Source organism: Capra hircus, chromosome 15 (assembly GCF_001704415.2).
Source record: "Capra hircus breed San Clemente chromosome 15, ASM170441v1, whole genome shotgun sequence".
Lineage (NCBI taxonomy): Eukaryota > Metazoa > Chordata > Mammalia > Artiodactyla > Bovidae > Capra > Capra hircus.
Genome location: NC_030822.1, coordinates 53382509 through 53396535, shown reverse-complemented (window position 1 = coordinate 53396535; position 14027 = coordinate 53382509). Strand labels below are relative to the sequence as shown.

The following is a 14027-nucleotide window of genomic DNA, read 5'->3' as shown; positions in this document are numbered from 1 at the left end:
GAAAAATCAAAGTTCATCATCTTTAAATACAAATAAACTGCTTTGAAATTCCAGTTTGTTAAAAGAAATAATATCTTCAGCCTAGTTGGTGAAAACAAAGTATCAAGCTGTCTTAAAACAAAAAATAAATAAAAGAAAGAAAAAATGTAACCTCTTCCAGTTCTCAGAGCGTTGGGTAACACTAGAGAAAATTATCACCACTTAGGTTGATTTTTTTTCATTACCCCTAAATTCTTAAATTGTAATATACTACTTCAGAATCCTTCTGTTTAACTGCGTAATGATTCCAGTCTACAAATGAGCATAGATTTTGCTCTAAATTATTTTGTTATAAATAATTGAATTGGAAGTGGGGAATATAGTAATCTAAACAGTCATTCACTGCTCATGAAAAATCAGAGCTGTTGATCACTTATCAGAGCACAGAAAAAAGGTGACAAGCGTTTCATCCTGAGGTGGCATTAGTCGATCTATTAGCATTGGTGTCACCTTCCCTAGTTACTCTGTGGTTTCGGCTTGTGCTACTGTAAACCCTAGGTCAACTGACCAAAAACAAACAAAAACAAAACCCTGCCATCTAGGATATTGAAAGAAATTGAATAAAATAAGATGTGTCTCATACTTAAGGAGAGTCAGAAAAATCAAACTGTTCTTTAACAGTTTGAATTTAGGATTTTCTGTTAATTAATCAAAACGGTTGAGAGAATTAGCTCACCTTTTAATCGAGCAGGTGAGAAAGAAAGAATAAACATGTTAACTTTAGTAGCTAAAATGCTGCTCTAAAGAAATTAATATATCAAAGTAAACATAATAGTTTGGTTTTTATCTCATTTGAGCCAATATATGTGAATATAAATCATAATCCTCAAGGAGTGTTTAAGGGCAAAAATATAGCTTCTTAGTATATAAAACCTAGTGAGCATTTGAAAAATATTTGCACTCTGAAATTAAATAAAACCTTAGTAACAGAGCTGTTTGTGAGTCTGGTGGTATTTACTCAAGAAGGGCCCTATGCTGGCTCCAGAGGAACGTTGCTGGTCTAGGTGGTTATATACTGCAGTGTTGGTTGGAAGGCAGGTCACAACTGAAAAAGCCAAAGAAAAGCTTCCATTAACTCCAGCTTATCTTAGGGTTCTTGTTCTGGGAAATCTTCAGCTTCCTGAAATACAAAGCAGAAGTTTAAATGGATAATGCATTTGGCAAGAGTACAAGAGGAATACCTGACATGAATACATATATATTACTAGATCTATTTTCCATTGTGAAGAAAAATATTCTTAAGTATATTTGTCCCCCCTAATTTAACTTAAAAAAAAATTTCCTGATCTTTATTACATAGTTCTCAGGTTCAGTGTCCTTAATTCATAATCCCTGCCTTGCACAGACCCTTGGATGATCCATAGCTGCTTACTCACATATATACATTCTCTCTCTCTGTCTCCCCACAACCCCTTTATAATAAAGAAAATCAAATATACAGAAAAGCAAAGAAGTCAGTGTGTGGAATATACGCTCACTTAATTGTATAGCTATAAATTGTACCTGCTATAAATAACATATATGGAGGGGGTTAGAAATGGCAACCCACTCCAGTATTCTTGCCTGGAGGATCCCATGGACGGAGGAACTTTGTGGGCTACAGTCCACGGGTTGCAAAGAGTCGGACACGGCTAAGCGACTTCACTTCACTTCACTTCACTTCAGAGTTTTTAAAACAAATTACTGACATTTTAGTCCAATATGCATTTTTAAAATATGTATGTCTTCCTGGGTAAGCACAATATCTTTAATATACCTAATAAAAATTAATGGTAATGCTCTAATATTATCCATATTGACATTTTTTATATTAAGACTTTCCCAATTGTACCCCCAACTCTTTTTACAACTAGTATCCATCCAGTCAAAAGTCATACACTGCACTTGATTGTATCACTCCCTTAAATTTCTTTTAATCTTAAACAGCCTCTGTCTTTATTTTCCATGCCCCTGACTTAGAAAATCTGCTTGATTTTAAAAATAGCCCTTGGTAAAAATCTCTGTGATACCAAATTTTTTTCCTAGGTTTACAATAGAATCATTTTTCTCCATACTCTGTTTTTATAAATTCTTGTGAACTTTCCCTGGAGCTTTAGGCTGTAAAATCGTGGCTCTTTTTGCAAATGATAATAGTGGGCTGACTTCAGGGAATAAAAATTATAATCGTATTAAAATAAATCAACCTACCTTTTAAGCCTAATAAACCTAAAAACTGGAAAAACAAAATTACACACCACTAAAATTAGGTTCATAGTCCCAAAAACTAAATGAGAGGAGTTGAAATCAGTTCCAAAGAATACAAAAGTTCTCTTGTCAAAATGTCAAGCATATCTATTGAGTCACTCTCTTAACTGCCATGATTAGTTTACAAGAAAAGAGTGAATATTAATTCTTTCATTAAAAAAATTTACTTACATATTGAAAGTTAATTTATTATTGGAGGTGGTAAATATAACCCCAAAGTTTCAAATAATCATAGAATTTTCAGCTTTAATGATAGGAGGTTCTAGCTTTCTAGTCCTTTGCACAAAACACACTCAAAGAGGAAGCCATCCATAACACAAGAAAAGACTTTTATCTCTCTGCCCAGCTCCTCTCATTTTATACAGGAAACACTGAACAATCATATCATCTAGGAGATCTACAGTAGAGATGAGACGTGCAAGTAAGCTAAGGAAAGAAATCAACCCAGTTGTGAAACTTACCATGTAAGAATGTTAGTCTGTGTATTCTAAAGAAACAGAAGCCTTTTTTTCCTGGTTGAGCTTTTCTTCTTCTTTTCTGTAACATAGAAGCAGAAACCATTGTCAGGAGAACAAGACTAGGAACAAGGGAGGCAAATCTGTATACAAAGATTCAGGTTAGATATATATTCCCCCAAATTTGGGTAAGAATTATATGCACCTGGGAATAGATCAGGCTTACAGAGCACTAAACCACTAGTACTGTCTAACTAATAATACTCATGCCTCCACATGACCCTGGGTATGTGGATTTAGACACTTTTCAGAATATTGCTAGAGGGAAATATCACTTGGGAACTCCAGGTATTTAAAACAGATACTTTAGTTTAGCATTAGTATTCTACTTCTAATTCTACTTCTTATTCAAAAAAGAAAAAAGCATAAAATCAAAACCAAAACAAACAAAGACGAAAAAAGACTGACCTAGAAATCATGTTTATCAATTGTGTTCTATTCAAATCAACTCAGAGTTGGATTCATTAAGCTCCTTAAAAATCAGTTCTGTTTACTGTAGTAAATATTTCTTGAGGGAAAGAAACAAATGATGCTGAGACAGCTGAAAAAAATTACGACTGAGAGAATGAATTTGGACTCCTACTTCACACCATGTATGAGAATTAACTGAAAATGAATCAAAAAATAATAATAATAAAAGAATCAAAGGCCTAAATATAAGAACTAAACTGTAAAACTCTTAGACGAAAACAGGCATAAATCTTTTTGACCTTGGATTAAACCATGGTTTCTTAGTATGACCACCAACACAAGCAACAAAAGAAAAAAGATAACTGGAATTCTTCAAAATTTAAAACTTTTGTGCTACAGAGGACATCAATCACAATAATGGAAAGGCAACCCACAGAATGAGAAAAAATAATTGCCAGTCCTTTATTTAACAAGGTGCTCTTGTATACTCCAAAATATATAAAGACCTTAAAAACTTAACAGTAAAAAGACAAATACCCTAATTTGGAAATGGTTTCAAATATCCAAAAATTCAAATATTTAACATATTTGAATAACATCTTTCCAAATTAGATGTTAAAATAGCCAATAAACACATGGAAAGATGCCCAACATCATTAGTCATTGCTGCTGCTACTGCTAAGTCGCTTCAGTCATATCCGACTCTGTGAGACCCCATAGACGGCAGCCCACCAGGCTCCCCTGTCCCTGGGATTCTCCAGACAAGAACACTGGAGTGGGTTGCCATTTCCTTTTCTAATGCATGACAGTGAAAATTGAAAGTGAAGTCGCTCAGTCGTGTCTGACTCTTGGCGACCCCATGGATTGCAGCCTACCAGGCTCTTCTGTCCATGGGATTTTCCAGGCAAGAGTACTGGAGTGGGCTGCCATTGCATTAGTCATTAGAAAAATACAAATCAAAACCTTAATGAGATACCACTTCATACACACTAGATGGCTATAATCAAAAGGACAGACAGAAGGTAACATAGAGTTACTATGCTGCTAAGTCGCTTCAGTTGTGTCCAACTCTGTGCGACCCGATAGATGGCAGCCCACCAGGCTCCCCCGTCCCTGGGATTCTCCAGGCAAGAACACTGGAGTGGGTTACCATTTCCTTCTCCAATGCATGAAAGTGAAAAGTCAAAGTGAAGTCGCTCAGTCGTAGCGACTAGTAGCAACCCCATGGACTGCAGCCTACCAGGCTCCTCTGTCCATGGGATTTTCCAGGCAAGAGTGCTGGAGTGGGGTGCCATTGCCTTCTCCAGAGTTACTATATATCCCAGTGATTCCACTCCTATTTATATACTCCAGAAAATTGGAAAACATATGCCTACACAGAAACTTGTAGATGAATATTCACAGTAGCATTAATCCTAATAGTCAAAAAGTGGGGAAATTTTAAATGTCCATCAATTGAATGAAATAACAAAATGTGGGGACTTCCCTAGTGGCTCAGTGGTTAAGAATTTTCCTTCCAATGAAGGGGACATGGGTTCAACCCCCGGTTGGGGAACTAAGATGCCCCATGCCCTGGGGCAACTAAGCCTATGTGCCCTGCAACTAGAGAAGACTTTCATGCTGTGAGGAGAGTTCCTATGTGCCACAACTAATACCTGACACAGCCAAATAAATTTAAAAATAAATACTTTTTTAAAATGTGGTATATGTATACGATGGAATATAATGCAGCCACAAAAAGGAATGACATACTATAACATGGTTTAACCTTGAAAGCATTATACTAAGTCAAAGAAGCCAGACACAAAAGGCTACATATTTTTTTAAATAATAAAAAAATAAAATTTTTTTCAAATTACAAAAATATGATTTTTTTTAAAGGTCACATGTTATATGATTCTCTTTACATGAAATGTCCAGAACAGGCAAATCCATACAGACAGAAAGCAGATTGATTAGTAGCTGTCAGGGGCAGGTGGGAGAGGAAGATAGGGAGTGATAGCTAAAAGGTATGGAGTTTCTTTTGGAGGTGATGAAAATGTTCTGGAATTAGCGTTAATGGTTACACAACTTTGTGAACATTAAATAATGAATTTTATTATATGTAAATTTTATCTAAAATATATATATATATTTATAGTGTACCTTACATCAGCGTGGCTGACTTCCCTAGGCACTGATTCAGAGGCCCTGCTGACAGCCCAGTGGTTCTTAGAAATGTATGCTTTACATTAAAAGGAAGGAATATCCTAGAAAAGCTTTACATAAGCAAATTTTTGTATATCAAATCCTACATAGTAAAGAAAGCCTATGATGAAATCTTCCCTAAAATTAAGAAACTAAACACCCCAGAGGAAACAAACTTACGGCTACCAAGCCAGAAAGGGTGGGGGAGGGGTAAGTTAGGAGTTTGGAACTAACATATACACACTATAATATATAAAATAGTGAACCAACAAGGACCTACTGTATAGCACAGGGAAACATACTCAATATTTTGTAATAACCTATAATGGAATTGAGTCTGGAAAAGAATATATAATATATATATATGTAAATAATTGAATCACTTTATTGTACACCTGAAACTAACACAACAGTGTAAATCAACTGTATTTTGACACAGAAAAAGCTAAATTTACTAATTCACACCCTAATTTATCCATCCTGTGAATTTGAATTCTGTATGAGATTTACCCAAAAGAAAGGGCATTTGTTCAAGAATGATTATAAAAATACCAACAGTTGCCATAAAACAGTGTTAGAAGAAGACTTTTCCAGAACTGCCAAGCCTTACGATTTTATCTCCACCACTTTATGTGCTCTTTCAGCCCGTCGCTTTTTCCGGAAATGCTTTAAGAGGACCACCACAATTACTATTATGACCATCAGTGCACAGGCGGAGCCAATGGCCAGAGCCAGGAAGTGGATCTCAGAGAAGCGCACTGTAAGGAGAAAAGATCAAGTTGGGATTCTGAAAAGGAGGACTGTGATGAAATCTAAAGATATAGTAGGGGTGTGTTTTCACCCTTAAATGAAATATTCCTTTCTTCTACCATATTAACTGTGTAAACTGGTAGCAATAGGAAAGCCATGCAGACTTCTTTAGTGGTTCTCAAACTATGGTCCTAGGAGGAGCAGCTACAGAATGACTTGAGAACTTCAAAAGGCGAGTTCCATCAGGCCCCACCCCAGATCTACCCAATTACAGGTGGGGCCCAGCAACCTGTTTTAACTTGTTCTCCAGGTGATTCTGATGCATGCAAAAAATTTGAGAATCACTGGGGCAGGTAACCTAGCTAATGGGGTAAGGTTATTGCTGACCTCATCAAATCCAGTGTTTCTTTCTCCCTGAATCCTTCTTACCTCTGTCATTCAGTCAGTCATTTATTCAGGTTTATTATGTCCTAGCACTTTGGTGGAAATACAAAGCCAGAAAAGACATTACTTTCAAGGAACTGATGCCCACAGGAAAGAGAGGCAAGTAACTGTAGTCTAGTGGATCAATGATGTAAGAGGGAAACCAGAGGGAAGTGAAGCGAAGTCGCTCAGTCGTGTCTGACTCTTTGCGACCCCATGGGCTGTATCCTACCAAGCTCCTCTGTCCATGGGATTTTCCAGACAATAGTCCTGGAGTGGATTGCCATTTCCTTCTCCAGGGGATCTTCCCAACCCAGGGATCAAACCCAGGTCTCCCACATTGTAGACAGACGCTTTACCATCTGAGCCACCAGGGAAGTCCAACCCAGAGGGAAGGGTCCCTAACAAGGTTAGAGACTGTGAAGTCTGAATCTCTTGATTTTGAGCTTGATTTCTGATTTAAATTTCAAAAAACCTACAGAGCTAGAAAGGACATTAGCGAATATCTAGCCCAGGGGTTCCAGAGCCTCAAGTCTGTAAAGGAAGAGGGCGGGGGCGGGGGGGGGGGGGCGGTGAAGGAGAACAAACCCACGAAATCCATGTCAGATTGTGTGCCTTGTTTGTGGTAAACAGCTTATAGCTTTCGTGAGGTCCTCAGAGTAGTCATCCTAGTATGTTTAAGACCCGTGGGTTCTTATCTACCTGTTCGTTTGGCAAAGAGGAAACTGAGATCCAAAGACATTACATTACTTCTTTCAACACTTAGATGACTTCTCCAAGGTCACACAGCTCTCTATTGATAGGGCCTTGAAGGATGATGCTAGGACTGAAAGGAATTCATACCATTTTATAGGCTTTTATGTTTGGATAGTAACATGTTGGTTAAGAGAATACACCAACGACAGCTAGGTTAAAATACCAGCTCCTATGTGACGGGTAGCCTCAGTTTCTTCAATGTATAAAGTAGAGATAACAATACTCATTTCTTGAGTTCTTATAAAAAAATAAAATTGCTTATGTAAATTGTTCCATGCTGTGCCTGCACATAATACTTTCAATATATGTTAGCCATTATAATTTTCAGTACAATTCAGACTTTGGGGATTTTTACTTTTATTATGTCATTTTATCCTCATCATAATCTTAGCTCTATTAGTCTCACTTTACAGAAGAAAAAAAAATTATTTACAGCTGATAAACTGTAGCAGTGACTCAGACCCAAATTTACAACTCTTAAGTTTTGTGGTCTTTTATTTTTGTTATCTGGCAGTTTTCCAGGTTGTCCTTTCTAGGCCTGCAGGCAATACAGTGCATTAGATGGAGCACAGTTTTGGAGATAGAGATGCTTGGGTTTGAGTTCTGAGTGACTCCAATTATCTGCTCCATGACTTTGGACAAGTGACTTAACCTGTATAAGCGCTGGTTTCCTCGTTAGTAAGATGGGGGGAAGGAAGCACTAAGAGCACAGTGGATTGACATGTGTAAAGATTAGACCGAGGACAAAGTGGCTGGAGGGCATCGCCAACTCAACGAGCATGAGCTTGAGCAAACCCCGGGAGATGGTGAAGGACAGGGAAGCCTGGCATGCTGCAGTCCATGGGGTCGCTGCAGTCCCTGGGGTTGCAGAGTTGGACATGACTTAGCACTGAACAACAACAAAGATTAGATGTGTTACATAAATCTCCTAGCATTCGGGAAAGGCTCGATAAACAATAGGTACCATTATTGCTATCTACTTCCAACAATGAGTGTGAGAATGAGATGGTACATGTCAAGCACTTTGGACAGCGAGTAGGTACTCAATCTTGTGACTAGATGAGTGGATGAATGGACTTATTGTTAGCCTTTTATCAGAGAGTTGCTTCCTCTCCCTTTCATGATCTCAATGCCATTTTTGTAACCAGTTCCCTAGGTCCCTTTGCCTTATTTTCTGTTTCTTTCCACAGCCAAACAAAGCCTTTCTCTTCTTACCCCAGGACTCTTCACTCTTCCTCTGCAATCTCCAGATCCAAAGAGTTGGTCCTCCTCTCTACTCTTTCAGCCATCACAAAACCTTGCCCTTCTGTTTCCTACAAGCTCTCATACTTTCCAAAAACACTTGTCTCTGCATCACCTACCGGTCTGCACGACGCTGAGCTGGATCTCCCCGATCAGCCCATCAACGTCAGGCGGGTTCTTCACCTGACAGGTGTATGTCCCGTTGTCATCAAACTGCAGCTTCCAGAGGAGGATGGAGACATCATACCGCTCAGGGTTCCCATCCCAGACCACTCGGTCCTTGAAGCGCCCACTCATGGGTTTGAAGGGATCCACATGGAAGTAGAAAACCTAGAAAAGAGTCACGCCAGAGGTTTTACTCGGCACCTGGGCAGGGAGACGGGTGGCAGGAGCAGAAGAGAAACAGTAGGGCCGTCCCCGGCGGCCCAGGGGTTGAGGCTTCACCTTCCAGTGCATGGGTGTGGGTGTGATCCCTGGTCAGGGAGCTAAGTTCCCATGTGCCTCGTGGCCAAAATACTAAAACAATAAGGCAGAAACAATATTGGAGCACATCCAATAAAGACTTTTTAAATGGTCCACATCAAAAAGAAAAATCTTCAAAAGAGAAACATCAGCAAGCCTGACTGTCCGGTCTGCAGCTCTCCTGCAACAACCTCTTGCTTTCCCCTTCACCAGCCTCTCAGTTCTGTCTCTGTGCCAAGAATCGTTCCCCAGCTTTACCCTGTGCTTATCGCCAAGAAAAATACAAAAGGGCCAGGAGAAATGGACTGGCTTATTTTTCTAATCCAGGGCCCCAAACTTACAAACTGCTCAGGGCCCCCATCTCGAGGACGGAAATTCCAGGTCACTGTGAGAGCATCACCCACTGGGGCAAAGCTGGAGAAAGTGCATTTTAACCGAATATCTGTCCCATTGACAGCCTCCAGCACACGGGGAGTGTAAATTTCCACAGCTGCTATTGGCCAAAGAGCTGCAATGGAAAAAAGGCAATGCAGGGTTAATAGGAGATGTGTCTTAAGAGAATTTCTGCTGACACTACCAAAATAAAGGTCTGAGTAGGGCATCCAACAGATCTGAGATGCCCCAGCTCTCACTCAAACTCAGCTTCACCCGCCGCGTATTCCTACCTACATGTAACCTTGACCCTCCCATTCCTTTAACAACTAAAAATAGCACCCAGTAAACTTTACTTAGCAGTCACATTTCTCTAAAACAGGATACCCTAGCCTCATGGTACCCACTTTAAAACTGCTGTAACAAACTGTAAGCATTGGAAAATAAGATTGAAGGCAGAAACAAAAAAAACTAATCAAAACATGAATTAGACCTCTGTTCAGATTAACTATAATACATTATGTGTATCATGGTCCCCTAGCAGTAAGTTTTCCAGAAAGGGTCCTTGTTAAGTGAATTTCCTACTATTCCTAGTCTTCTGCAAAAAAACGGAATTAATCATCCCCAGACAATTTAGCTTGCTTGTACGGCTGGAACCTTTATACCACATAGCATTTTTTTTAGCGTGATATTTACATTTAGTGTGTGCATGCTGGGGCAGTTAGCAAGCCACAGTGGGTCTCTCTCCTTAACCAGCTCCGCTTTCCCAATGCTGTCCAGAGTCTCAGACAGAAATCCAAGAGCCGGGTTCTGCCTGTAGTGGGAGGTGGAGAGCAGCCACCAAAAAAATGGAGTGTAACCTGAGATTAGAAAACCCTCTCTGTGCCCCAATCACTGGCAACCAGAAAACACCTAAACCTGTTTTTCCAAAAGCAGTTCCCCCGAAACAACCCCCCACTTCAGTTTCATTAAAGTTAACACTAAAGCAAAATGTAACTGTGGCTCAGGCTCCAGTAAAAGACTCTTGCAACTTCTGGGACAATGAGCTAACTTTATAGGGTAGGCAGTGGAGGAAATGCTCAGAAAAGCCCGTGAGCTCTTACCTGTGAGCTGTAAGCCAAGGAGAAAAAGCACAGCACGCGTAGGGCTCTTGCCATACATGAGGGAAACCCAGCCCTGGCCCCAGAGACCAGACCGGGCGGACCAAGCACGCCAGCACCCTGCCCAGGCCACTCCTGGTGGAGAGAGCACCTCGGCTCTCCTTTCTCTCCTCCGGAGAAAGGAGTCTGTCGCCTCACCTGTGGGAACCTGAGCACCCGTGCCTGTGAGTCATTCCCGCTCTGCCAGTGCACTCTGCTGGAATGAAAGGTGGGGCTTCAGCTCCCAACACCCCTCCTCCCCTCCTTCCTTGCCTCCCTTCCACCCTCCGCGCTACAGACACGTCTACACAAAGTCCCAGACTCTGCAGGTCTGTCTTTTCAGCTCATCTGGACCCTGGCCTCTGGATGGCCTCAGAAACAGCCAGAGGAGGTGGTGCCTGTCTGAAAGGTCCCAGGCTGCTTTGGGTCTGGCCCACACGCACACATTTTTTTAAAAAAACAGGTTTTAAGCTTGCCTAAGAAGTGAATGTTGAACTTATCTGCAGTGATTTCACTTATCAAAGCACCGCCCTCAGGCCACAGTAGCCTGAACTGGATTACCACCTCCAAAATAATCAGAATTCCTTAGGACCCTCTGTATTCAAAAAGTCCTAGAGTTTGTATACTTGATTTTAACCAAATGTTACCACAAGGATCCCTGTGCTTTTTATAGCTGGTAGATTTCCCCTGAAAACCCCCTTCCCTCCATACCCCTGCCCCATCTAAAACAGACTGACCAAAATAAATCTGTGTTTAATGACCCTTTATGTTTGAAGGATTTAAAGAGGAATCACGGGCTATCTCAAGACACTTTGCAAAGTGCTTTCATTGACACGACCCTGCCCTGAAGTGTTCCCATTTCACCAGTGAAGACAGACACTAAAAACCCAGAGGTGATTTATTTGCGCAACCAATAGGTAGCAGAACTGGAACTTGTTTTGACTCTTTTTTTGCTTTTGGCCACACAGCATGCGGGATCTTAGTTCCCCAGGGATCGAACCCCTGCCCCCTGCAGCAGAAGTATATGCCTGTTAACCCCTCGACTGCCAGGGAAGTTCTCTTTTTTGACTCAGTCTAGTGCTCTTTCCACAAAAATCATAGCTCATGTGAGCAATCAGACAGAGGATCCTCAAGGAAAAGCTTTTCCTAATAACTTTTTTGTACTTCAGGTTTTATTTGCCATTTTGGGGTCAGTCAACTGTCTGAGAAATCTGAAGAGCTGAAGATTTGAAATGAGACAAGATGTCTCCTTGTCTGGAAGGATGATGGGTAATTGTTACAAATTAGTGAAGCTGTATGGAAACTCAGTAAAAGGAGGATGAAGGTTACCCATGCAATTAAGACATAATCTCTCACTGCCCTGGGTCCAGGGTTTAATCCCTGAGCAGGAACTAAGATCCCACAATCCGTGTGGCACGGCCAAAAAGAAAAGAAGCAGGCTTGACCGGTAATCTAACCCAGAACAGAAGAAATAAATTGCTATCCCTAGATTAGCGATCTAGAAACTCTTAAGTGATTCATAAAATCTCCCAGTGAAACCACAGAACAAAGAAGTTTCTAGGACCTGGAGGAAGGGGCAGGCTGACTAGAAAAAATAAAACAGCATAAAGAGGGAAGCAAAGAGAAAATTCCACCGAGAGGTAGATTACAGAAGAAAAAAGCAAAAGAGAGAAAAGCAGCAGGAGAAAGATGTGTCATTAAAAAAGTTAACAACAACCAAAATAACCCCCATCAGAACTGAGAAACCAGGGGCTCCACATGTGAAGAGGCATGGCGCCCCACGCGTGAGTGTCCTAGGAAGAGTGTTCCTGAACACAGGATGTTTGGCTCCTTTGTCAACCTCTAGGTCAGAAATCACACAGTCAGCAGTCAACCTCAAATCAGAATGCTGGGGAAACATTTTAAATGGTGATAGGATGAAAGAGCCTTTCTGGCATGCAGGTCCAAAGAGCTCAGCTCCAGGAGCTGGAAAGAAAAGCAGTTAAGGAAACTTGAGCCTTGGCTGGCTTTCAACTTGCAGGGCAGTCCAGCTCTAAAGGAAGGAATGGAGAAGCCTAAGGTTTTGAAGTCTGCCACAAACTGCAAATTTTTGGTGAGAGGTAGAGTTACCACTGCCTGGAAAATCCCATGGACGGAGGAGCCTGGTAGGCTGCAGTCCATGACGTTGCTAAGAGTAGGACACAACTGAGCGACTTCACTTTGACTTTTCACTTTCATGCATTGGAGAAGGAAATGTCAACCCACTCCAGTATTCTTGCCTGGAGAATCCCAGGGACGGTGGAGCCTGGTGGGCTGCCATCTATGGGGTCGCACAGAATCGGACACGACTGAAGCGACTTAGCAGCAGCAGCAGCAGAGTTACCACAAGGCTCAGGGGATGCAGCAAACAGCAGCAGGAGGGGAATCAGGGTAGGAAGAGCTGAACAAACTGTTATCAGGAGGGAAGACTCCTCCTCCCCACCCTTCCCTAGGTAGCCAGGTGCCCTTTGGGCAGGCAGACAGCGCTGCTCTGGAAGTTAGCTGCTGCCCAGAGCCCATTCCTCCTCAGCAGAGTTAAAGTTCCTGGCGGGGTGCCCAACAACGCCCAATTCCTTCCAGTTAACAGCAGAGTCACCTGGTTCCCCTCCCTGGGTGGGGAGGGGAGAGGCCAAGGGCTGGACTTGCTAAGTAGAGAGAACACTAAAGAAAAAGGAGGCCTGTCCCTAAGAGTCCCCAGGGTGCCATTCAGCAGGACTCTGATCAGAGATGGAGGCATCTGGGTGAGGCCTTAGTTACAGTTTGTATCTGGGCAAGTGAGAGAAAAAGAAGAGAACTTCTGGAGATTGAGAGGAAGAGAAATGGACTCCCCTGGTGGCCCAGTGGATAGGAGTCTGCCTGCCAATGCAGGGGACACAGGTTTGATTCCTGATCCTGGAAGATTCCACATGCCGTGGAGCAACTAAGTCCACATGCCACAACTACTGAGCCCACAGTCTAGAGCCTGTGCTCTGCGCAAGAGAAGCACCACTGCAAGAAGAAGCCCCCACTCATCACAGTTAGAGAAAGCCCGCGTGCAGCAACAAAGACCCAGTGAAACAAAAAAACAGTTAAAAAGGAAGAAAAGTGAAGTTTTCAGAGACATCACTTTGTCTATTTAAACTTCTCCAGAGAAAAATTCTGATTGTCATTAAAATTTTACAGTGTACTAAGTTTTGAAAGCACCCCATCTATCACTCCCCCTACACATTCCCTAAAAATATTTCTTTTTTTTTTTTTCCCCAAATTCACTTACTTATATCGAAGAAGGCAATGGCAACCCACTCCAGTACTCTTGCCTGGAAAATCCCATGGACGGAGGAGCCTGGTAGGCTGCAGGCCATGGGGTCACTAAGAGTCGGACACAATTGAGCGACTTCATTTTGACTTTTCACTTTCATGCACTGGAAAAGGAAATGGCAACCCACTCCAGTGTTCTTGCCTGGAGAATCCCAGGGACAGGGGAGCCTGG

At 41.6% G+C, this 14027-nt stretch overlaps 1 protein-coding gene across 1 annotated transcript; it reads right to left on the bottom strand.

Moving 5' to 3' along the window:
• On the bottom strand, positions 100 to 10764 carry MPZL2 (myelin protein zero like 2). The gene is made up of 6 exons (XM_005689507.3): positions 10505 to 10764; positions 9371 to 9537; positions 8687 to 8897; positions 6007 to 6154; positions 2745 to 2820; positions 100 to 1159 (listed from the first exon to the last, which is right to left on the bottom strand). Exons 1-5 carry the CDS (start codon positions 10560 to 10562, stop codon positions 2757 to 2759), a joined length of 648 nt encoding a protein of 215 aa, XP_005689564.1. The 5' UTR covers positions 10563 to 10764; the 3' UTR covers positions 100 to 1159; positions 2745 to 2756.